General features: G+C 35.6%; 1 protein-coding gene across 1 annotated transcript; it reads left to right on the top strand.

The window, feature by feature from the left end:
• Positions 1 to 467: 467 nt before the first annotated feature.
• Positions 468 to 24,816, top strand: LOC134533000 (elongation factor Tu, mitochondrial). Its single transcript, XM_063370115.1, has 10 exons — positions 468 to 549; positions 8,179 to 8,228; positions 9,024 to 9,186; positions 13,417 to 13,583; positions 14,086 to 14,226; positions 15,969 to 16,113; positions 16,657 to 16,770; positions 17,584 to 17,840; positions 18,096 to 18,241; positions 24,483 to 24,816. The coding sequence occupies exons 1-10, from the start codon at positions 510 to 512 to the stop codon at positions 24,658 to 24,660; spliced, it is 1,401 nt and encodes a 466-aa protein (XP_063226185.1). The 5' UTR covers positions 468 to 509; the 3' UTR covers positions 24,661 to 24,816.
• The last annotated feature ends 1,149 nt before the right edge of the window (positions 24,817 to 25,965 follow it).

The raw sequence follows: 25,965 nt of genomic DNA, 5'->3' as shown, positions 1-25,965 counted from the left end.
ACAGGTTTAGTTGTACACAAAAAAAAACACTAAAAATTAAAATATTGTGTTCTCTACCATGCTGAAATTTGTTCAAATAGTTAATTTTATTTGTAGCCCACAGATAAAGGGACCCATTTTACATATTTCAGTTTATGTAACAGATGGATAAAAAATAGGTGATAAGTAAAAGTATTCAAGTGCAAAGCTTATATAAGCATGTGCTATAGTAAAATTTTAAGATGTAATAAAAGTTTGTATAACAATTTTAAAAGGAAAAATATCAGGCAAAAATAATACAGTTGTAACCTGAAATAATTCAGTAACACTATGATATATTTATGAAATATCTTAATTTTTATGTGCTGTATAAAAACCTTATTAATGTAAATCAGTTATGAATTAATTTTTAGGTTTTATTTTCATTTATATAGATTTAATTAGTGATGGAAAATGTTTTACTTTCTTTAAAATTATTTATTAGTGATCACAGCAGTTTAAGCTTACGGAAAGCTGTCTTTGTTTTAGAAATGGCGTCTTGGATGTCTACAAAGTTATTTACCAGTTTAGGTAACTAGGCTGAACTATAAAATTGAGCTAAGTTACTATTAGTTTGTATTTAAATTAATTTTTTAACAGAATATATTAATGAGACTTATATAACAAATGTTTTCTTGTTTTAGTTATTAAATATTAAATATATTAGTTAGCCGGGGAACCTATATCCTAACCTACAACTACTGTTGATGAACTAATGGTTTTGAAAGCCTTTTTTTTTATTTTTATTAATTCAAGTATAAAAATTATAATTTTAGATGATGCTGAAATTTCTTAATTCAAACAAAATTGCTTTCATACGGATAATTTTTTTTTTATTATAATCTTAGTTGTGTGTTTCAAAAGCATTTTAGCGAGTGTAATGGTTACACTCTTCCGACCTCGTTTTATCTCCAGCAAATTACAGGTCAGTGAGCATTATGTCCAGTGCATCAAAATTAATCGAGAGGCTGGTGAACATGTATGTGGTGGGGGAAATGGATAGCTTCAGTTGGGAGAATGATAGCATGGTTTCAGAGGGTTTTTTTTTTTTTTGTGTTAACGCAAATGGCAGGATTGCTTGAAGATCTGGTGGAAGTGATATTGGGGGGGGGGGGGGGGGGGGGGGGGGGAGTATATACACAGTATTCATCTATATTGAAAAGGTGTTTAAGTGCAGCACAAGAAACTAATGGAGAAGGTTGAGTCGTTGATAAAGGATGACAGGGTGGTAAGTTGAGTAGGAGACTTCATGAGGGATAGAAGGAATAGGTGAGGGTGGGAGAGGAAATTTCTGGAGAAAGGGAAGTGACGTCAGGAGTGCTGTAAGAGAGTTTCGTGGGGCCTTGGCTATTCACGATAATGATGAACGATATAAGAGATGAAATGGTAGGAAAGATGAGATTGTTTGAATGGTGTATGAGGTGGTGGGGGAAGGGTGACACCTGCAGGGGAATGTGATCAGGTTAGACAGAGGAGAACGGGATATCATGGAATGTTGAAAGGACAAAGGTGGTGAGATTCACGAGGAAGAGGAAAGTAGTGCGGGAAGTTTGTAGCTGGACAGGGCAGTAGATAAACGAGAAAGAAGAGTCGGGTGACCCTGAAAATTAACCTGGGATGGGAACAACAGGTTCAGTTGATAAGGGAAGGATGGTGCTGGGCTTGCTTGGCGGACCCTACAGGGAGTAGGTAGGAGAGGTAAGGGAGACATACTCCACATTAGTCAGGCCAATGATGGAGTATGTGTAGTGATCAGGGATCCCTATCTAATGAGGTAAGGAAGATGGAGAAGGTGCAGCGAAGAGGAGTAAGGTGAGTGATGGTTATGTGGGGGTAGAGAAGAGCAAGAGGGGGAAATGGATAGTCTGTCAGGTATTTTTTAAGGAGGGGGAAGGGAAGTAGTACACGGGAGGCGGAGGATAGAAAGATTGGTTAGCATGTTTAAGGTGATATAAGTGTGAGGGGGGGGGGGGGGGGGGGCTCTGGGAATTAGGGTGCCAGTTATGAGTTAGAGGGCGGAGAGATCACAGGTGGAAACTCCGGAGGGAACAGAGGTGAATGGAAGGAATACTTGGGATAAGAGTAGCAAGGAATCTGAGGGGAAGACTAAAGGGGTAATGAGAGTGAGTAATAGGAGGACTCCTTGCCACCGGGTGAAAGCCCTATTGAAAGTGTATTCTAAGTTACTCAGAAAGAAATTCCTGATAGTAAAATGACGATTATGGGAAGTATTCACGTGTTTGGTATTCTATGTTATGTATGGCATCTTGATTCTCTGTGAATGCCAATCGAGAGCGCCTGACTGGTTCTAGGCTGTCGGAACCTGGCTTCACAATTGGCAACTGTCTTTATTCATGCATTCACTGTTTATTCGCTACTTAGATAATTCTTAAAGTAAATTTAAATCTATTTTTAAAATTTCTGTTTTACTATCTATTATTTAAATATAAAAGACTAATTATATTAGAGTTTTCTCACTCCATTACCTAAGGAAGAAGTGGCAAAGTGGGTTAAGTTAGAGCAGTTTAACCACAATGAAAAAATTTTCTTAGTTCAAATCTCCCCTTAATTTTTTTTTTAATTAAGTAGTGATGCCGTCCCCGCTACCTCCTATGATTTTTACGTGATTTTTGCTTGGATTCGAGATCTCAGGGAGGGTTCGGCCTTGTGGCTAGAGGTAGGGGTTAACGCAATAGGGCTCCCCGAGCTGTTATGGCCACTCGGGACGCCTGAAGAATAACACAAAGTTTCTGGAAGATATTTGATGAATTTATTACGGCACAGCCTTATAAATGGTGCTGCCCGTTCTGGCCGTAACGGTTTACCCGACGCGACTAGTCACACACGCAGCTCACTTCCTCAGTGGCGGCTCACGATTTTAATGCGCGTGAGGGGCGGACTTGTACACGTGATGCCACAGTTACAAAATACACTCTAACATGGCGAACGATATCTTGACGAACAATACACTTCACTATTACCTAACACTTAATAAACTGGGCTAGTGGCACGTAGGCCCGTGTCTCCGGCGACTCCTAGATGTGTCCCAGGGACTGATTCGTTAGTACATTTGGTGGCGCGATACCGTGCGGCTGTGATACCTAAATTCTAACATGACAGATTACACTTTGACGAGCAAACATTTCACTACTACATAACACTTAATAAACTGGGCTAGTGGCACGTCGGCCCGTGTCTCCGGCGACTCTACGTGATACCTAGATGTGTCCCAGGGACTGATTCGTTAGTACGTTCGGTGGCACGTGTCGCCTTCTGGCTGCCCCGTGCGGGCCAAAACTAAGTAGCTGGTAAGCTAAGTTGGGGCGTGAAGCGCCGACGTAAAGTCTCGTAGACTCCCCACAGTACTCACGTATTATGTAGAACACTTATCTTGGAGCACTGATTTAATTAAGTGAAATACCTCATGGTATATTGAGGCCGGCCGCGGAACTGTACGTAAACGATTATGAAAATATAAAACTATTGAAACTACATGTCGGTGAAAGCAAAGGTTGATGGTTCCGCATTGCGCGCAGGCTGCCGGCCTGTCGGAGCTCCTGAAGGACACTGCCGGTGTCGCCGCGCGCGACCCCCCTCCCCCGCCGGCCCTCCTGCGGAAACGTGTGAATTTCGCAGGAAACTGAACCGGCCAGGTTCGGGACAAAACGCACAGTGAGACATAATTTTGACAGGACTGAAATATTAATTGATGAAAAATAATGTTTAATAAAAACCTGTGGAAAAATATACATAAATTAATTTGTTGTAGTGCAGCGGAGAGATATGCCTTACCCGGCCGGATCCTTCCGCCGGTGCAGCACTCGTTGCATGGCGTTCGCCTCGTCGCACGAACTACACTTTGCTGCACGCACGAGCGTGTTCGGTGCACACGCTTTTGCGAAACGTTGATGAGACATAGCGGTCTATGCGACATAGAGGAGCATTGGCGGTCGGCGTCAGTAGATTTAAATTTTGTTCAAACAGTTAAGACTTCAAATTTTTTTTAAGAAACCTAGAATGTTAAGTTTATCAATCAACCTTGTCCTGTCTAGTTTTATCAGCATACTCAGAAATTATTTAGTTCTGTTTTTGTATTTAATATTATAATTAATATTTTCAAGGTTACATTTAAAAAAATTATTTATTGTTTTAAACTATATTCAAAAGATTATTCATACAATTAAGTAAAAAGGGTTTTATTTTGTTATGCGAGGGTACCGGAGAGTTCCAGGCATGCGCGGCGCATATCATATTGCGGCAGTCGCCAGCCAGCTCTGCACCTGCACATGTCCCGGCCAATGTCACGTTCGCAACAATATTATTTTTCCATGTTTGCGCTCATGACTTATACGTCATTAAATCTGCCTTTTACCCCAAAATTATACTTATTGTAGTATATAATTAACGCCGGTAATCAAATATGAAAATAAACATACTTTTTTTTAGTTATGTACCTCAAAGAATAAGCATCGCTTGTTCTTACAGCAACTACGCATTAGAAACTACGAGTGTAGTGAGGCGTCATAATTTTTTGGTTCTGCTATTTGTTTTGGGCGTTTTGGCTATAGATTATGACCTTCAGTATTGATAAAATAAATGTATAAACTGGAAAAGACTAAGAACTAAAAATCTTTGTAACAAGTTTCTTTCTTACAAATATGTATAAATGTACATAGAATATCCATAACTTGGTTTGGGTTAAGAAACACAATGTAACAAGAGTTATTTTGTGACCACAAAATATTTTCTTAGTGTGTCATTCTGTGTATTTTGTGGTGGTTACTTAATAATAATTTTAAAATTGTGTGTTACGGCTTAGCTTAACACTTTTGAAAACTCTGCTTACTATCTTCTTTTTCATGTTTTGTATCATTCTGCTAAACGGCAAAATGTATATTGTACTTGAAGTAGTGACTTATGTTCAGACAACACGGAGAAATGTGAAAATATAAAAAACTTAAAAAATGCTGCCAACATACTAATTTCTGCTTTAGTTCACGTAAATCAATCATAAACCAATTACAGAAGCCGGAAACTAAAAAATTACACCTTTTATAAGATGTCAATGCACTGAACTATACTTTTGCGCTTTCATTGCCAACTTAATCAGATGTTTACTAGACAGTATTACATTATACCTACGCAGTTTCGGGGAGAGATGTTTTCAAGGGTTAAGTTTATAAAGTGTTCAGTTAAGCGTAAATGCACGGTATGCCATCACAAAAAAACATTACTTTTTATAACGTTTTTTAAAAAAAAATTTATTAACTAATATCATTAGCATGTGCATATGATTTATTTTAATCAAAACATATAAGAACTTTCAGTTGTACAATTATGCACAGAAACCTGATTTCTGAAATAAATATTATTTGAAAATTCCTGCTGTGCATCTTTATTCTTACTATAGTTGTTTCCAAGAACAATGTTACCTTAATAAAACATTTAAAAATTTTGTTTAGTCGAAATACAGACTAATTGTTTGGATAAAGTATTCTGTTAGGTAAAATCAATTCATTATTTTTAAAAATCTCACCGAAATTCATTTAGTACATTAATGCGTCTTTGCTACTATCTTTGATTTCTTGGCGATTTGTACATGATTTGCATTCTCTGAAATGTTATGCCTTTGAGAAAAAAAAATTATTTTAGAGAGTACAACCATTTTCTTATTTAAGTTTTTATTACTCTTCCACAAGTGTTGCGCTTCCCACTGAAAGCCAGATTCTGGCAGGTCTAACAGCGAAGAGTCAGTTAGGTAGCTTCGAGCAACAGAAAGGCAGGGATGAATGACCTCACTTCCGAGAATGTCTCTACCTGCTAGCTTTTAAGTTTGGCAACATGGCAGCCCACCCCCTTCCTGTCACGGGACTTGGGAGATTATCTTACCCCGGGAATGCCCAAAACTGAATAGAACGAGAGGTCCCACGCGGATGAGAGACAGAGATACGAGCAACCCTGGCTACCTGATCAGTACTACTAGCGCAGACATGCTGCATTCTCCAACAGTCCAGCGAACCCCGCACCGTTAAGGGGCCCGCCTCGTCAGGGGTGTAAGTTTGTTGGTGAGGCGGGATGATAAGCGCGACGATCATTAGTGCTTCTAGCGCGGTATTGCCTCTAAGCGCAAGGCTCTGAACTGCCGCGCAGTTGTCTCGTCATCACAGGATAACTACGAAATTTGAGCGGTGACCGTAACATATGGCTGAGAAATGATGATAAAGGCGTAATGTAAGTCCCTTAAGTGCTTTCAAGAATCTGTACTGGTTGTTTTACGCATAAAAATCACTCTGAAAACATGCATTTTAGCCATTTTAACTCTTCTAAAACTACAGTTTAAAAACTTAATCCTAAATCATAAGTACTTTTCGCCCCTCAGCGAACTCTAAAATGCTTTTCGTAAACAGACCCCACTCGGATATCTTGAGTAGTTTTGAAATTGCGTTGTTTTTCCTGAAGCTCTGCACACCGTATGTGTGTCCGGGTAGCCGGAGCCCTTAAGCAACTGAGCTAAATCAGTCGATTTTCCTGTTACTCCTAGGTATAATATATAAATATATAAAATGCAGAGTCGGCTTGAGAATAAGTGAGTATTTATGTTTGGTAAATCAGTATTATTTTTTTTAACTTTTAAAAGCTAATTCTTTATGTGTTTCAATGTTTAACGTACAAATTCGCCTAGTAGCCGTAAAATCATTATACATATATCACTATATAATAATATAATATATAATCACTATATAATAATGTGATTGTGTTACGTTTAATTTTGCAAGATGTTCATTGTGAAAATTGCACAAGATGTTCCATTCGGTGAATACCATTTTCCTCTAACTCAAATGTACACATGGTGATACATAGAATAATTTATTGGCATACAGTTAGAAACTTCACTCGAATTCTCCCTTGTTTCATGCTAATTAAAGACCAGATTTTTATTTTATTTGCGACAAGTTATATATGTTCCGCATTTTTACAGTATCTTTTTTTTGCAAGCTCGTAGTTTAAATAAAGAGCTATGATCTAGTGATAAATTATGTCGATGTAACAGCTGTTTACTGTCGCCATGTTGTATGTCTGGAACATCCGGTAGGAGGAGGTTGAAGAGAAGGGGTGGGGAATCATTATACCTGAAAATTGCAGAGAGAGCTGACCCTCGTTTTGATAGATCACTTAAAACTGCATTTTAAATACTTGTCGGTAAAACTGATTCATTTGATCTGCCAGCGAGCAGTATGTCGGAATCGACATTGAAAGCTTACAATAGAATAAATGAAAAACTTCAACTAAACCATCAGCATCTATACTTTTCATTAGAAAGTATTCAAATAGCAAAATATGTTTATAATAGGAATAGGACATAATACTTGAAACTATTACATGCACACATATTACTCTAAAATACATACCTATGTAGAATATGTTTGTGTGTTTTACCCTCATAAATTTTATACAGTTCTAAAAGTGTGCTGTTGTACAAGTGTAATTGTAGATTTGAAATTCCAGTAATTATTTTTACATGCCATATATTTACAGTATTGATAATTGTGGTGAATCCAACCATGACCTCTTCAGTTTGCCCGAAAAGTTATCTTTTATATTAACATTAAAACAGATCTGAGTAGGAACTTAAAAAAAGAAGTATGTACTTCATGAAAGTTTAATGTATATTTTTCAGAGCCTGATTTAACAAAACATTTTGAACCAACACACTTAAATTCAAGTATAATAAAATATTGTGTGGATAATTTTTATGCATTTATACATATTTAAAAAAAATTTTGTGTGTTATGTATAAAAGTGTCACATTATCCATAACTGTTTACAACTGTATGTAATTCAACAGTTTGCAGAAATACTGACTCTAGTCCAAATTAATAAAATGCCATACTTTTTTAGTGATGTATAATTTTCCAGGTGGTTAAAGTTTCCACAAGAGGATAAATGACAGCTCAGTATTGCACCATTGATACTTCATCTTACTACTGTCAAACTATGTATAAATTTGAGACAGACTGCTGATGTGGCTGTATCACAATGCACAAATGTGAAACACACATTACGGTCAATGTGTTCAAAAATGTCAGATTCAATATTAGAAAGAACCTTTCTGGCATTGAAGTAACTATGTACCAATCCCCATTTTTTCCTTCTTTCCAGTTGTGCAGCATTGTTTCCGGAAGGTTATTTCACCAGCTGGCGGAGTTCACGTGAGTGACTTGTAGAGCTTTGATTGCTGTAGATCTTGCACATATCAGCATATCATTTAATTTAAACAAATCCTCAAATTACATTCTAGTAATTACCTTTAAACTAATGCATTTTGGTAGGTTTTACATATATCAATGGGATGTATTTATAAATACTTCAACAATTTCAAACTAATTACTAAAACTGCTTCATTGATTGCTGTCTACATTAGGTAAATGGAGGTGACCTGGCTCAGTCAGTAAGCACACCCGTGATTGGCTGAGATCTCAGACAGCAGTTGGTGTTGTCGAGGCGAAATGATTCTTCAGTAATTTCCCCATTACCTTTAGGGGGACAAACATAATTCCCAGTTACTTCCAAAAGAGATGTTTCAAACTGAAAAATTCCGTGACCAGAGGTAGAACCCCAGGTGCCAGGTATCTTTTGCCTTTCAGTCAAGCCTGCAGGGATCTTCACTAATGCATCAGGCTCATATGGCGATGGTCATGGGTTTGATCCCAACACCCAAGCATGACTCCCATTCATGAGCATTGAGTCTGTACCCAAGTGGTTTGGAGTCCGCTATGATTTTGGAGGTGCCATCGCCTTAAGTCTCCATGCATTACTGTGCGACATAAAACCCCCACCAAATGAAATCTAGCTAAGCACACTGATCATTTATCAGACCAAACATTTGCTGCTTCACAAAACGTCTGAGGTCCTGTGTTAGTATTGCCACTTGATAATTTAACTCAGGTTTGGTGTTTTATTCCTAGTGCTGAGATTGTAGATTTTTTTTTTTTTTTTAATTGCAGAAGTACAACGTTTGTGTGACGCAGTTATTGATTCCTTTGGGATGTCAGCGTTCGTACGCCACGGAAAAGAAAGTCTTCTCGCGTAGCAAACCGCATTGCAACGTTGGTACAATAGGACATGTAGATCATGGGAAAACTACACTCACAGCAGCCATTACAAAAGGTAGGTGAATTGAACAACCCTGTTTTCAGCTGTGCTGTCAGATGTGTGTGTTTAGAACTTTGTGTGGTTTTACTGTGGTCATTCTATAGAGATGGCTGTGTCTTACAAGATGTAGGGATGTTTGCACTGTTAAGTATGGTAAGTTAAATATAAGCAGAAACTGTACAGGTTAATCAAATGGAGAAATACTTTACTTGGGCCAAGTCATGACTTTGCAAGCTGGCTTAAGTTATGGAAAGTTCTGGACACAGTTTTTGAATAATTTGGAAAATAATTGTGGGTGTTATCATTATGTTTTTGAGGGGTCTGTATTGTTTTACTATATGTTCATATAATGAATATTTTCTGTTTTTAACTCTTTGTTAAATGGGCAAGACATACTTAGCATATATTAACAGGTGAAAAATAATCAATGATGAATGATTGTCAATATGTAGATGAACTTTTTTATAACTGTCAGTAGTGTTGAAAATTTAAGTTAAAAAAATATTTTAGTTAATATTACATTTTATCTTAGCGCTGCTTACTTTTTTTAATATTATAACCATTCTGCAGTCTTCCACCTCTTAACCTAGTGACTTGTACACGTGCATTAAATCCATGAAACTGTAATTTTATTATAATTGACTTTGAAAATTGGTATGGTATCTAGTATTTATATTCTTCCTTTACTGACCGTTTGTAAAAATGTCAGAAATTTTGATTCAACTTATCTGGAGAACTCTACTGATTGGTTACATAGGGGGAAATGGTTATGATTGAATGAGTGTAGTTAAGGAGAGGAAAAGTTTTGATCATTGGTTTCAAAAGTGATCATACTAGCATGAACTATGGCATTGCCTTTCCCGTAGTGTTTCAGTGTATTTTTAAGAGTGTTTTTTTTTTTTGCAAGGTAGTACATCAGCTGATTATATAGTTTAAGGTCATAATATGCTATTTTAAAGTGATTGTTCTATTTGTAGATGTTTTAATATGGTTTTAGAAGTATTTGAACCTTTATATCTGTAAATCCATTCAGAGCTTTCTTTACTTTTGTTAAATGTAGTAACGTATTTAGATTGTGCTTAAAAATAGTTTTCATTTTATTATTTTGTATAAATAGTATGTTACTATGGAAATTTTTACTTTTTAATTTCAGTTAGTATTGTTTCTAGATTGTGGGACAATAGACAATATTTATTGCATACTTTGTTAGATAGAGAGAGAGAGAGAGAGAGAGAGAGAGAGAGAGACATTAGCAAGAACCGTGAGAAATCTCTCTGACCTCAGAATCACAGAATAATAATTGTAAGAAAAGTATTTGTAGCCAGTAGGAAGATGTTTTTACCTGGGAAAGTCCCAGCTATATAATTTTTCTAGGCAAGGGTGTTGTGTGTGTTTTGTACTTTGAGATATGATACAAGCAAATATTTTTTGATTATAGCCTAAACTGTGATTGCTCCTCTTGAATATCTGTGATTTTTAGCCGTGATCCAATTATAGTCCGAGCACTTCTTTGTCTGCTCTAATGGTAAAAGTAATAATTGAGTTAACTGCAAGTGCTAATGATGAAACTTTACAGTTGTGAGTAGTTTTAAAACATGTACAGATAGACACAATTTAATGAATTGATAGTAACTAATATAATTAAATACGCTGCCAAAAGAAAGTTTTTTACTAAAAATGATAAAACAAAAAATGTTAGTTAAATATTGAAGTAAATATGCTATATCTGTTTTATAAATTCACCATCGTAAAGCTATAATATGAGTTACTAGTAATGATAAATTATAAATAAAATTCAAATTTGGCCCAGAAAAATTAATTTTTTGACAAAAACGTTAATTATATAAGATATCTTTGTTATCGCTGAGAACAATGATGTTTTCGAACTGTACCGTGAGTTCAAGACAACTGCTGGATTTCAACAACATTTTCAATTCATTTTTTAAGGAAATAAAGTAACTGAATATTTTGCAAGTTGTTTCCAAGCAATGAACTGTCAGGTGAGATTAGATTTTTTTATGAAACTGTGTTGCCCCCATCATGCAATTTTGGTAAAAAGAAGAATAAATGAACAGAACTTTGATCTCAACTCCTGTGTATTTTTGGAAAAGCATCACCGTAAATTCATAAATAACATTCAGCACTTTAATATTCATGAATTATTTGAGTTATGACTTACAGTTAATTATTTTTCCAAGTGTTTTATTTGTGTGAAATTTAGACTACAGCTAGCCAGAGGAGGTCTAACTTGTCGCAAACACACAGTCCAGTCTGTGATAAACAATGTTTCAGAAATGGAATACATTGTTAATAAATAAGAGAAAGTGGAAGACTGAGAAAGATGAAAAAGAAGGGAAAAAACATAAAGATTGAAGGTATCAAGAAAGAAAAGCAGCAGCAAATGAGTAATACAAAAAAATTATGTAAATCGAAAGTGCTGTTGATGCAGAAGAGAAAAAAAAAAAATCCAAGAAGTACTTATTCAAGTAAAGAATTATTTTGAAAGTCATCAAAGAAAATGGGTCAATATAAATGTTCTCTTGAAGTCTAATTTTACATAATTTTTAATGTAAAAGTCTGACATAAGTATTTAAATTTCATGTAACTATATTTAAACTATATATTAACATATCTTTGTATATTAACATATATTTGTACCAAAAAAAAAATTATTAATTATATAATTAAATTAAAAAAGGTAAGGGAGGGAAGAGAATAAAGAGGTTTAATGGGGGTGAAACTTTTCTTTCTTTATTATTTACTTGGTCCCGTTATAACTTCTCCGTCTAAAAAAGTTCCTCCTCCCCCCCCTTTTGTTCCCTACCATTTTTCTCACTTTCTAAGAATAAACGTTTCATTATTTGCATTCAGTATACTTTTTTCATACTTGACAAATTACAGCTTGTTTCATTTTGTTTGTGTATTTTAAAAAAAAATTTCTTAATTTTGTAACGTTACAAGAACCCTGCCCTCCTAATTAAACATTTTTCTTTTAAACTATTTTTATGCATGTAAATATTTCTTTAAAAAAAGTCTTTCTAATGATATTTTACCGTTTGTTATATATTTTAGAGTTGATATTTTTCACTTACTATGTGTTTTAAGAAGGTATTTTGTATTTTATTAGACATTTTTAATCATGACTATTTTTTATGTAACTATTCACAAATGAGCCGTTGTACTAGATTTTTGCCTGTTTGGGCCTACTTTTTCAGGTTTTTCTAAATAAGTTGAATTTTGTCAAGTAATTTGTATTATGATTGCTGTTCTTAATTTTAATTAACGTGTTGCAATATAATTATAGATCACGGGACTGTGTCTGGGCTGGGGTGATGTGTAGAAAGAGAGAGGCATAAGAGACATGTAAGTGTGAGTGAGAAATAAACAGTGCTTCCCTGCTAACTGAGATAAAAGCTGGGATTCCCCAATGGTCGTGGGAAATGTGTGATAACTGCTGTCTCACGGGGTGTGGGAGAGAGAAGGAGAATGTAAAGTCCCGGGCTCTATGGAGAGAAAACTGTTTTCAATGTGTGTTCTGTTTTCCTATTGGCTTGTATCTGTAGTGTGAATGAAGCGTGCATGTTATTGGTCGGTGAGGTCATGTGACTTCTCCTCCCTGCGTGGAGGAGACAGTGGCAAGAGTTCACCAGTCGTCTGCCGATTGCTGCACCAGTAGGTCGCGTTCGGTGGCTTCTCGCCAAATTATCTAGAATTTGTGAAGAGATAATTTAACGTTGGAGGTCAGAGCCAGGCCGAGTATTAAGTAAACCTAATTTTTTTTTTTATTTTCATTCGGACAGTAACAAATTAGAAATTGTGATCACCTTCGTCGGCGTTTGGCTCGGGGCGAAATTCGGTTTCGCTGGGTGCGGCCCGTTTCGAGGCCGTCCTGACTTCGTGTACTTGCAGTAAAATATTACTGAAGGACGTTATTTTTCGTTAACTCACATTGCGCAACCTGCGAGCATTTTTCGACAGGCAGATGTACGGGTTGAACGAGTGAGTAAAACTGTAAAGTGATTGGATTCGTCTGTGCATTCTATCTTGAAAAAATAAAACAAACACTAAAAAATTGGCGCAACATCTTTTTATTTTGTATGTAACGAACCATTATAATTTTCAAGTTTAATTAAACTTGCATGTTTCAGAAAATTTAGATACACCAGTATTTTGGTGTTTGGTTAAAAAAAAAAAAAAAAAACTTTGGTGGTTATATACAACATATTGATGATGATTTATGTTTAGTGCTTGCAGACAAAGCTCTTGCAAAAGCAAAGGAGTACTCGGAAATTGATAATGCGCCAGAAGAAAAGGCTCGTGGAATCACCATCAACGTTGCTCACATAGAATATGAGACGGATAATCGACACTATGGCCACACTGACTGCCCTGGACACGCTGATTACATCAAGGTGAGAAATCACACCAACAGGCGGATTTCAGTTTTGAATGTGCTTTAAGTTTAGCGTATGTAAAATTTGTACTGTGTTTTTTATTATTATTATTATTTCTCTGTAAGATAAGGAACTATATTAAATTTTTTTTGTTGCCAACTTTTTACAGTTATTGAAATTATTTTGTGTGTTAAAATCATTTTAGTTCAGCTAAATTTATTAGGTACTTCTAATGGATAGTGTCACTGCAATAAATAGGGACAAGATTGTACTGTGAATTGTGATTAAAAAAACAAAAAAACACAAAAATACGTGTCACTGCACCATTTACCATCGAAATGCAACCTGGATGCTGCATCGACAGTTGCACACATTCACAGGGCAAAAAAAGTACATTTTTTGACCTTGAACAGACCAGTTTGATAATCTTACGGAATCTATTTTGTGCATAGCAGTAGAAGAAGGAAAAGGTAAAGTGAAAATTATATTCACAAACATTTCTTTGAACTTTTGTTTCCAGAATATGATCACAGGAACTTCGCAGATGGATGGAGCGATTCTTGTTGTTGCAGCAACGGATGGTGCAATGCCCCAGACGAGAGAGCATTTACTGCTGGCTAAACAAATAGGTGTCACCGATATTGTGGTCTTCATCAACAAGGTAAGTTTCACCTAATGGTTTTTATTTTCCTTGCTAATTTTTTTTTTTTTTTTTTTTTTTTTTTTTTTTTTTTTTTTTTTTTTTTTTTTTTTTTTCCCCACCACTTTTAAGAATTGAAGTTGACAAGTTTTGAAATAAGATAATTTGAAAAACTCAGGTTTTTTTTCATAAGGTATTTTGTGCTATAGTGCTTTTAGTGTAAACTACCTGCAAAATTAAAAATTTTGTTGGTTATAGCAGGTATAAGCACTTTTTTTTTTCATTTTTATTATTAAATAGTAATGTATACCTATTACCAATATACATTTTATAGGTCATAATAACAAAATTTTCTTGTCTGCAAAAATGGGAGAGACACTTCAATTTGATCATTGGACATGGAAACAACATATTTTAAATTGGCAGTACTAAAGGTGTAAGTGAACTTCTATTGACCATTGAGTAAATAAAATAAATTCATCTAAAAAAAAATATTGGTTCACTTACCTCTCAAAGTAACATTTTAATTCGTTCCAGGAAAACAGAGCACAAATCAAAAACATTTTTTTCCATGAGAGTTGCATGTTATTCAAAATAATTGGTTTTCTAATTAGGTTAGTGTGACTGCCGATTACCATTTTAATCACGACACTGCTCCCGTTAAAATTAATTTACGGTACAAATATATGTCTAAATACTTTTGAAGTACCTACCTACATTTGAATAAATGTTTAATATAATTTTGAGAATAAACAACCTAAAATTGATTTATTCATGTACTACATTGTTTACATAATAGAGCTTGGGGCATAGTATTCCTATTAGAGCTTTGGCATAGCATTCTTAGTAGGTGCTAAAAACATTTCTGAGTTACAAAAAATAATGTTATTAATATGGGAGATCTATTTCAGTCCTAATAAGAATTTAAAAAAAAAAAACTAAACCTAACATTTTCTATTATCATAAAGATTATTTAACCTTTTAACATAATTCCAGACTTTTGTTTTCTAAATACGTGTTTGCTATGCACGGGGTAAACTACCCTTGAAAGCTTTTAGCTTTTCTCTCCAGAGCTGCAGCCAACATGCAGGATGGCGTAAAATAAAAGTTGGTTGAATAATACATGGGTGTTGTCGATGATAAATTTGCAGTGAAGGATGCAAATAACTATTTGTCACATTATTAATTTGTTGCATTGTGTTTGAAACTACACAAATGCTATTGTGGGAGCACAGAAATAAAAAATTAATGTAAAATAAAAAACGTCTATTTTGAATATATGACAGCGCTTCTTCACATCGTGCCATAATTTATTGTCATCGTTACTTCGAAACAGTGCTAATTGAACAGCATTAATCAAACAGTGTTACTTCGAGGGGCGGGTGTATTTGGTTTTGGTTAAAAACTTTGATTCTGGTGTTTCCTGCGTTTCCTACGTTTTAAACACTGTTCGGTTTTTAATATCAAGTAGGCTATTGTTATGGATCACCACAAATAAATTTGACTAAGTTAACAACCTTTATGTTTATCAAAGATGATTTTTACTCTTATTTTGTAAATATATTTATATAAACTTAACCAGGGCAAGTGACCAGCAGTTTTCTGTTTATTATTTAATCAATGAGTGACAGCTCATTTATTATGTAAAGAGTCAGCCAACACCTGTAAGAGGCTGTACTACCCTTTACTTGTGCATACATGGCTGCAGGTATGTGAAGTTAATGATGTGTGCGAGTCGTGCTATCGTTTCTCTTTACTTGTAGGTTGATGCTGCAGATCAAGAGATGGTGGACCTAGTTGAGATGGAGATCAGGGAGTTAATGACAGAAATGGGCTATGACGGAGAGAAAGTACCTTTTGTAGCCGGTTCTGCTCTATGTGCTTTGGAAGGGAAGAGGCCGGAAATAGGTAAGCGCACTGCCAGTGTGTTTTATCTCAGGATACACATACCTAATTGAAGAAAATACTATATGTATTGGTACTTATTTAGAAAAATAATTTTTTTTAACATCAAAAAAGTTCCAAGAGTAAATGTCTTTTTATTTCAGTCCGTGTCTGTAACTATAGTGTTTGATTTTTTTAAATATACGCATATAAACTTAATCCATTGATATAAGGTCTTTCATAGCAAATAAAAAGCCATGTCAGTATTTTTAAGTGGCGGTGAGGTGAAGTTCACCATGGGCCAGAAATCACATGATGTAAGGGACCTGTGTTAACGTAAGGCTTGTGAAATTGTAACACAAGCGCCAGCAACTTGGGCTAGTCATTTCCACAGGTAGTTTGAGCACGTTGCTTGAGCTCCGAACTCAAATCAAACCTACGACCCTCACAAAATAAGCTTGATGGATACGGCTGCCAAGGAACTATTGCTTGTGGAAGTGTTGCCCGTCAGTGCTCATTTATTTGATAACAATTGAGAGATTGATTCATTGTTTTTTATTGTTACAGGAAAGGAAGCAATTTTAAAGCTGCTAGAAGAGGTTGATAAACACATACCAAATCCAATTCGGGACCTGGACAAGCCATTCCTGCTGCCTGTAGAAAATGTATACTCTATTCCTGGTGAGCATTGTGGTATTTTGCTTATCTTGTATGCTTTGGTAACATAATATAATATGTATACTTTGTTATGTGTAATGTACCTATTGGATGGAATTATTCCATAAAAACTGCATTCAACCAAATAATATACGTTTGTTGTCAGATTTTGAACCATTGTGTGCAATAAATAATATCTGTCATACAGAGCTGCAAACAGTTTGGACTATTTCATGACATAATTTATAATCTAGTGGTTGACCACTACTTTCTGTACTCTGAGATGTTGTAGACACTGAGTACCAATGAAAAAAATTGTGTAGATATTGATATTAATTATCTGCAGTATTGCCAGCACAGTTTGTATCTGGGTGAAATGCAATAAAACTGAACTAACACCTAAAAGCATGTCAGTGTATCATGTAACATAGAAATGCATGATAATACACTATGAAGCACCAAAATGCAACTAAAATCATGAAATTCATTAGCATCTCAAGAAAACTTAATCCAGAGGATAATAATGTAATCTTTTAATAATGGCAAAAGTAGCACACAAAAATTGGGGCAAAATATGGAAAAAATTCATTTTATAAAAGATACTGACTGATACTTAAAAAAAAATCGGTGATATTGTCTTGTTATTTATATATTGATTGCAGCAGAATTTTTTCTATTTATAAAATGAATATTATTTCCATCATTATTTAAGCCTAAAAATTATTTCATTTGCACCTGTCAACAAACGAGCAGCAGCTCTTGCGGGATGAACTAGAAGACCTGCCAACTTGTGAACGGGCAGAGTGGGCGGAGGCCTGACGCGGGGGCTGGTTGCAGGGCGAGGCACGGTGGTGACGGGCCGGCTGCAGCGGGGGAAGCTGAAGAAGGGCACCGACTGCGAGTTCATCGGCTACAGCAAGGTGCTGAAGAGCGTGGTGACGGGCGTGGAGATGTTCCACCAGATCCTGGAGGAGGCGCAGGCAGGCGACCAGCTGGGGGCGCTCGTCAGGGGCCTCAAGAGGGACGACATCCGGCGGGGCATGGTCATGTGCAAGCCGGGCACCTGCAAGGCGTGCGACAACGTCGAGGCTCAGGTGCGCCACTCCCTTCAGCCACCCGGCATCTCTTGGACCGCGTGTATGCCGGATCATCAGTTTAAACAGGAAATACTAAACTAAAAGCCAGGGGCGTAGGAACCGGGGGGGGGGGGGGACGTGTCCCCCTGAACTTTTTAGGTGGAGGGGACTGTCCCCCCCCCCCCCCCCCCCCCCCAATTTTCTAAGTCCTAAGTGCCGGTTCATTATGCATTGGTGAATGTGGTAATACATGAGTTGTTTATTTTTTTGTAGGTCTACATTCTAAACAAGGAAGAAGGAGGTAGAAATAAGCCATTCACATCTTTCATCCAGCTGCAGATGTTTTCCATGACATGGGACTGTGCCACTCAAGTCATAATACCTGAGAAGGAAATGGTTATGCCAGGAGAGGATTCCAAGTAAGTTCTTTCAAACAGTACAGGATGTATGCAATAGAGTCACTGCTATTCTGTGCTTTGGTGCAAACCCTTCTTGTTAATGAACTATAGAAGGGACTTATAAAAAATAAGTATACCGGCCCCTCGAAGTAACGCCATTAAATTTGCATAGTTTAGAAGTAAGGACACCAATAAATTACGGCATTATTTGAAGTAGCTCTATTTTCTTCTACATTAATTTTTATTTTCATTTTCACACAGTGACAACGGCACTTGTTTAGCATTAAATAATATGCAATGAATATACAGTCAAACCTCTATCTATCGAACTCGCATGTATCGATTGTCCGTGTTTATCGTATACTTTCTACGGTCCCGGCAAAATTGCCATACAACTAAGGTTAAAAAAGTCCGCTTGTACTGATGTTCGAATTATCGTTTTGTCTGCATTGATCGTACAAAATATGTGGTCCCGTCACTATAAATTATAATAGATGATCGTTTAACCATAAAGATTTTGCAGAAATAACCATTTCTTAGACAGAAACCGTCATAAAAACAGTAACAATTGTATACAGAAGTAGTAAAAATCACCTTAAATCTGCAGCCAAGTAATGGAGCACGTAAACATGAAGAAAAGACAAATGAACAACAACTTACGAAGAAATATGGATGATGTACCATAACTACAGTACAAACCCAATTGTTATCCTAAGATAATTACCATAAAAAGAACTAAAGATTCTTTGTCGATACCATAATTACCACAGAAGCACGATAGCTACCACATTTGCACTATAGTTACCGTAACAACCGAGATGTATATTTACCGTGACGGTAATGTATTTATTTATGACATATTAAAATTAAAGAACTTATTGAAAAATAGGATGTTAAATTTTTATATGTACGTTTGGCACATGTTGCGAAGAAATAATGCGATCTGAAAGAATGCAGTACTACTACGAAAAGTGAAAAGGGTAATCGTGGATTTTTAGGTTATGGCAGTCTCTCTCGTTTTTCAGTAATATCCGCCGAAAATTAACAAGCGTATCTGAAGTCGGCAGAAATGCCGATTCAACTAAATATTGGCAAAATCGGCTTCTTCAGTACAGCTCTACATTTGATGACATGAGTAAACATATTTCAGACTTCAGGATATTGAAAAAAGACTTTAATTTCCATGTAGATTTATAGTGCGTATGTTTTTTTTTGCAAGTGTAAATTAAATTAAGTAAAATACTTCCATTTTTATTTATTTTTCAACTGATTTAACTTTAATGACAAGTAACTGATATATTTCTGACACTAATTTTGAGGTTGAAATATTTTTTAAAAATTCTTAGAGTGAAGTCCACATCTATTGAATGTCCGCATCTACTGAATTTTTTTGTTGGTCCCCTGAAAAACGATAGATAGAGGTTTGACTGTAGTGACGATTCAACAAACAATATTTTGCTCTTTCCTCAATAGTTATTCACTTCCTTCATGACGTATTTATTTCTGACTACGCTAGTGTGTTCAGCCAACGTTTATTTTCCGTCATCTGCATGACAGGCGTGTCAGCAGCAGCTCTGGACAGTAGAGCTAAAAGTTTTCAGAGCTAGTTTTCCTTGTGCCTAATAAAATGTGCTAGTGGAAAATCATGGCAGATACACATTTAGTAAACAGTAAATACTGTTAACAGGTTAAATAATCTTTGTAACAATAGAAAATATAAAGTTTATGCTATTTAAAAACTTATTAGAACCAATTGCACATCCTCTCGGCTAGTTGTCTGTTACTGTTTGCAACTGTAATATTGCAGGTTATAATTTCCAGACATATGCTCCTTTGTAAAAATTGTTTTTGGAATTCCCTGATGCCCTTTAATTCATTTGTCCTGCAATTTAGCAACATTTTGTATACTTAGCTACAAGAGAAATTATGTGAAAGTCAATGTGTTGACACTAGACCAGTAATATCTCTAGATGTTGAATACAAGGAAAATAATTGTCCATAGTCTATTTTTAAGGAACCATAGAACTAGGGATGGGTCGGTACCGGTTCTCTGTTCTCGGTTCCTACGGTTCTCAGCACTTTAACCGGCACCGAGAACCGCAGCTAAAATGTCGGTGCCGGTACCGGGAGTATAGCAAAACTCTATACGAAAATAGTCCTTCACAACTTAACTGCAGCATGAAATGGCTCAACTCACATCCAATTCACATATGAATTAATTTTTTGGACTTCTGTGGAATAATATTCATCTCTAACTATAAAATATTTACTGTTCTCGTCACATCTGTAAACAAAGTACATTTTACAATCAAAACATAACAGTTGAAGGTGCCATAGATGTAGTTCATAGATGTGTGCAACTTTATAACGTGCCGCAGCAGAAATATGAGAACAGAAAGACGCCATGTTTGTTTCAATGGTTTTTAAAATAGGCAGCTAATTGAATCGTTGACACGTAAGTATGAGTGACTGGTGTACGAAGAACAATTAAAAGTGCAAAAGTATATTTGTTTAATAGAATTGATGATTGATTTCAAATATTTCCGTAATGATTTTCAGCATTCTAACATTTTATGCTATTTGTGCAGTGCTGTGGAGTGTAAGTTCACTGCATCTGCAGCCATCTAGTGAATGGCTAGTAACTTTCTCTTTTAGGCAAACGGGATTGCTTTGAATGTGGCACGTCTGTTTTTAGTGGTAATAGCATTGACGAAGATCCCGCGGACATGTGGTAAAAGATTTTTTATTTTTTGCAAAGTGGTGTATGGATGGTAGATGTATTTTACTATTGACTGGACAAACAAAATGCTTGTTGACACTTGTGAGGTATAATTATTCCGACAAAACAGTACAAATTGTGTAAGAAATGTCATCAGAAGTGTGGCAGTAATTGACTTGACTGCAAACAAACTGAATTTGATGTAGACAATTTATTATTTTATTACTTTGAAAGTTCACCATCAATTTAATTTCATTATTGTAATATTTTATTTTTATTCCTATGTTTTAAAGGAGGGTGTATGTAGCTTTATTGAAATAATTGCTAGATTAAACTAGTAAATTTTAGTTTTAGTTTTATTAAGTGTTCTCTATATTATTTAGAATTATTTTTCACTAATACATATTACATTTGCAATAGGTTGGTGTGTTTGCTGTAGCTTGAAAACTGTACTAAAACTTTTAATTTGTTTTGATAGCCTCTTTGACTGAAACATTATGCCAATGCATTTCTTTGTAAGCATACAATAAAAACATTGAGGAAAAAACAAATAAATTATTATTTTTCAGTGTTATAAATAGAGCCCATGAAAAATGGTAAATACAACTGCCTGATTTCAGTAAATAAACTATAGGATTTCGGTGGTATATTTCGGTAAAAAAAATTTTTTTTTGTTTATTGAGTGCATTTGTTCTACCAATTATTTAATTTCATGATACACACACAAAGCTGTACATGATACTTGATACAGCAATCACTAGATTCCTGCGTAAGCCTTACAGAAGTGGAAATGATCTAGTAGATTATATACACATTACTTTTAATTTTGTTTTACTACACATTTTCCGGCCTCTTTCCCATCAAATTGTGTTTATTAGGACGTTAGAACCGTAACACATTTCCTTGACTTAACTTTCATGTATTCATTTAACCATTCCCTCATAGCTGGGTGATCTAGCTTCTCTAGGGGAATATTTGGAGAAACAAATGCACACACTGTATCGCTTGCAAATTTGACTTTAATTTCCTTTGCTCGTTTATGGAGAACAATATTATCCTCGAGTGTCACTTGCCTTTTGACTACACAACCTGATGGAGATTTTTGACTTGTTACTTCTCTAAATGAGATGCTCGCTGTTTGCAGTGTTTTTCACAAGAATCTTTCCTTTTCCAATCTACTACTGTATTGCAAAATTTACACATCATTATCAGCTTTTCTTTATTAAAAACAATGAATCCTTCATGCTCGTATTCTTTAGCTCGTTCAAACACTGATACGACCTTAGGCATTGTGAAGTATCAAGTAAACCAAGTAAACTTCAAACAAAACAAACCGTAACTACCTATTTTCGTTCACATTTAACTATTTACATGGAACGTATGATCTTTTCAAACCTCATTTGGTCATTTCACATGACCGGCATATTGCGATGTTAAAATCCCATAACCTCTCCATTGTTTTTTACAAGCAATACAACAACGGAAACAAATATGGCCAAACGGCTAACTTCATCCACATCCCGCTAGGAACGCTGATAAATGGTTGTCGCTTTCCGGTCGAGTGTTTGGTATTCATTTTGCTTCAACTTATCTATGGTGCATCTCATAATAAAGATGGCTTACGATGTTTTGGTTTATTAAACTAATACGTTTTGCGGCAAATGTATAATTGTGAAACTTAATATTCATATCGCTTTAAAATTCTGACATTTTGCGGATATTTCATGAAACAACAAGAATATCGCGGTAGTAATGAATTTCGCGGCATCGCCAGTTATTTCGTGAAAACAAAATGCTGTAACATCAAAATAGGCGTTTGGAAACACATTTGTAAGTGCTTAGAATGAAGTTCCAAAATCATTAATAAAATTTCGCGAAATTGCTTTTAACGAAATTTGAGTACCTCTAGTTATAAACAATAAATTGTTGAAGATGGAAGTCTAGATACAGGCTTTTTAGTGCTTTTTTGTAGCCGAAACAATAAATAGTTTATTACTTGAAACACCTGATAAATAATGTATGAATAATGTTTATTTTATTTTTGAAGTCGGAACCGAGGACCGAGAACCGATTTTTAAGATCCGGTACCGAACCGAGAACTGGGGAAAAACAGGAATTGACCCATCACTACATAGAACATATATTGGAACGTTTATTTTCAATTAGACTGTAGACGTCAGGAACCTGGCTACAACAGATTCTCCAAGTTGCTGAAAACTGCCAGGAATTTGGGACAATCTCGCCAAAGATGAACTCTCTGATCAGGGTGTAGGACGTCATCTGCGATTCAGCCAAACCTTCCAGACTGGAATCTCATAAATGCCCAACGTTGTGAACTCCACCCTACGTCTGACAGTACCAATTGCAGATGTTGGTTGTCGTGAGGTCTTCTCAACTCCCTGTGGGGTCCCTTGGGAATCGGGACCGCCCCACAGACAGGATATGTCTTGCCCGATATACTGCTAAGAAGCGACTTTTTTCTGCGTTTCCTTAAACTGCATAATTATTACTAGAAACTTTCAATTCAAATTGAGTAAGGCACCAAAGAGAAACAATTGTATGAGAAATGTTGGATTACAATTTTCCCTGGTGAACTGTGTTTATAAATTCAAGAAGAAAGTGTGCTTAGTACAGACTCGGCACAAAAAGGAATGATTCAATTATAAAATTTAATATAATGATCAAACTAAGAGAAGTTAAACTGCAATTAAGGATTAATCAACACTCCTAATGATGGGTAGCTTGTTACCTCTAGGATAACTAGTATGAAACACAGTGGCGTAGCCAGGATTTGTGTATGGGGGGTGTTAAGAAGCATGGACCCCCCCCCCCCCTGTATTAAAGCGGGTGGTCCGGGGGTCCTCCCCCGGGAAAATTAGGATTTTAAGGTGTAAAATAGTGCTATTTTAGCAGTTTTCGGTACTTAAATTTAAATATTGTAATGGTAAAAATTTTATTCATTTTAATATGAAATTTGTTTGAGTGATGAATGAGAAAATAATTAAAGATTTGGTGCTAGGGAGGGGGGGGGGGGAGTTTTGAACCCCAACCCCCCCATCCCCCCGGCTGCGCCCCTGATGAAACATTACAATGATTAAAATTAATATTTAAATCATATATTTGCAAAATACATGTAAACATTCTGAACGGTTATATTCTCTTATGTAGTCAAAATGTTTGTGGTCATTATGAAGTATTTCCATGTCTGACAAAAAAAAGACATAAATGATTTATAAGTGGCAAGTTTTAGGTTATTCGTGACCATGGCCATAATTTGAGTTACATGGTGATTAACTTATTAGAGACTTAAATTGCACTTCTGAACATACCTACATTTTAAACTTTTTAAAACTTTGTGGGTAAAATTTAAAAAAAAAATTATTTAATTGTACATTTAGATTAACTTCCAAAAGCTTAAAATATAGTGATCCACAATTTAATGTTAAGGTGTAAATAACAAAATTTGTAATGTGTGGATAGTGTTATATAGTGTGTGTCTAATTAATATTTACTGATATCGGGTATTTGTCACTGTCACACTAGGTTGGTGTTGAAGATGTTGCGGCCAATGGTGTTGGAACAAGGTCAAAGGTTCACCCTGCGTGATGGTTCGTTAACCCTGGGCACCGGCGTAGTCACCAAGATCTTGCCTGCACTCTCAGAAAAGGACCGACTAGAACTGACAGCAGGAAAGAAGGCTCGCGCTGCAGCAAAGAATTAATTCAAAAGTACATCACATATTAATGCCAGACAAATCCAGTACTGCATTGTCATCTCAAGTAAATCTTTAACAGTGATGCCTAAATTATGCTTCACTTAACATCTCTGTAGTAAAATTTGTTATTGTCTTTTGTTAATAAAATTATTTAAAACATTATTTTACTTTCTGGCAAATCTTTACTTTAAAAAATTATGCAACTACATTACAAGTTGTAGAGCTTTATCTTATTAAGACTTTCAAATATAGTTTTTGACAGACTTAATTTTTAAACTGCCATCATTGTTTTTTTCTTTCTTTTCTTTCAAAGTGGTATAAAACCTAGCGTTGGGCACTTTATTTCTGGTCATTGCCATCTCTGTAAATTTATCACTAAAGACAGTAGCTCTCTTCAATTTTTTGTCACAAATTTTTCAGCCAAAAATTTTCGTAACTTCATTTGCGAGATGTAAAGTATCACATTAGTGGTCAAAACTAGAGCTGGGTGGGCTCCCAGTTTTTATTAAAAAAAACTAGGAACGTGTCTTTCCCAAAACTTCACGCAGGAAAATACTTTTTTCCCATTTTTTCCCATTTTATGCCAGTAGTCCATGTGCCAAACTTATTGTTAAACTATTTTCAAAGAAAGCACTGCACTATAAACAATTCTATCATATGCACATAATCAAAAAATGCTTCATTTTGAGTACAAAATCAAACTATTAACTGCAGCAAAAATATTTATCATTTGAAACATACACCAAATAATTGGTCATTTCAGTACTGTTGCGAAACGTATGTCCACGATTGAAAATACAGTAGAATCCCGCTGATGCGACCCCCCTCTGATGCGTCCAATCCGTTTATACAACCGTTTTTTGAGAAACCGTGAAAAATTTGAGCAAAGAAAGTCGAAAATTTGAGTAAAATCGGCTGAAAAACAAGTCTGTTACACTTTGTTGGGCGCTATGTGTTCACGTTTTCTTGGCGAGAGCTGTACTGTAAGCAGGCAGGCATACAAAAGACGGCTAAAAATAGATACCACCCCTCTAGACTGTCCACACGCCAGTGTCTAGCCGAGCTCCCGTGTCCACTATTGCAAGAAAAGACATCTCAGCTGTCAAGTTATCTTACACCTCCTCCCCTCTCACACCACGTACGGCAAAAGCCAGGTTGTATAGTCCATTCTTGGTAAAATAAATATTTTTATGGGCTTATACGACTGTCCTTCGCCGTTAATAAATACTTTATAAGTTATTATGACACAATTTGTTTATTAGTCACACAACAGTTTCTGCTGAAAAATCACTAATACCTCGAATTTTATTA

Source organism: Bacillus rossius, chromosome 6 (genome assembly GCF_032445375.1).
Source record: "Bacillus rossius redtenbacheri isolate Brsri chromosome 6, Brsri_v3, whole genome shotgun sequence".
NCBI lineage: Eukaryota > Metazoa > Arthropoda > Insecta > Phasmatodea > Bacillidae > Bacillus > Bacillus rossius.
The sequence above is the reverse complement of the archived record's forward strand: the minus strand, read 5'-3'. Positions and strand labels throughout refer to the sequence as shown.

What these genes read in the sequence shown, in the direction of transcription:
- LOC134533000 (XM_063370115.1), top strand. Translation starts at nt 510, where the DNA reads ATGGCGTCTTGGATGTCTACAAAGTTATTTACCAGTTTAG. An exon ending in CACCAGCTGGCGGAGTTCAC is followed by an intron (nt 8,229 to 9,023) that starts GTGAGTGACTTG and finishes TTTTAATTGCAG; the next exon opens with AAGTACAACGTTTGTGTGAC. An exon ending in ATGCCAGGAGAGGATTCCAA is followed by an intron (nt 18,242 to 24,482) that starts GTAAGTTCTTTC and finishes CTGTCACACTAG; the next exon opens with GTTGGTGTTGAAGATGTTGC.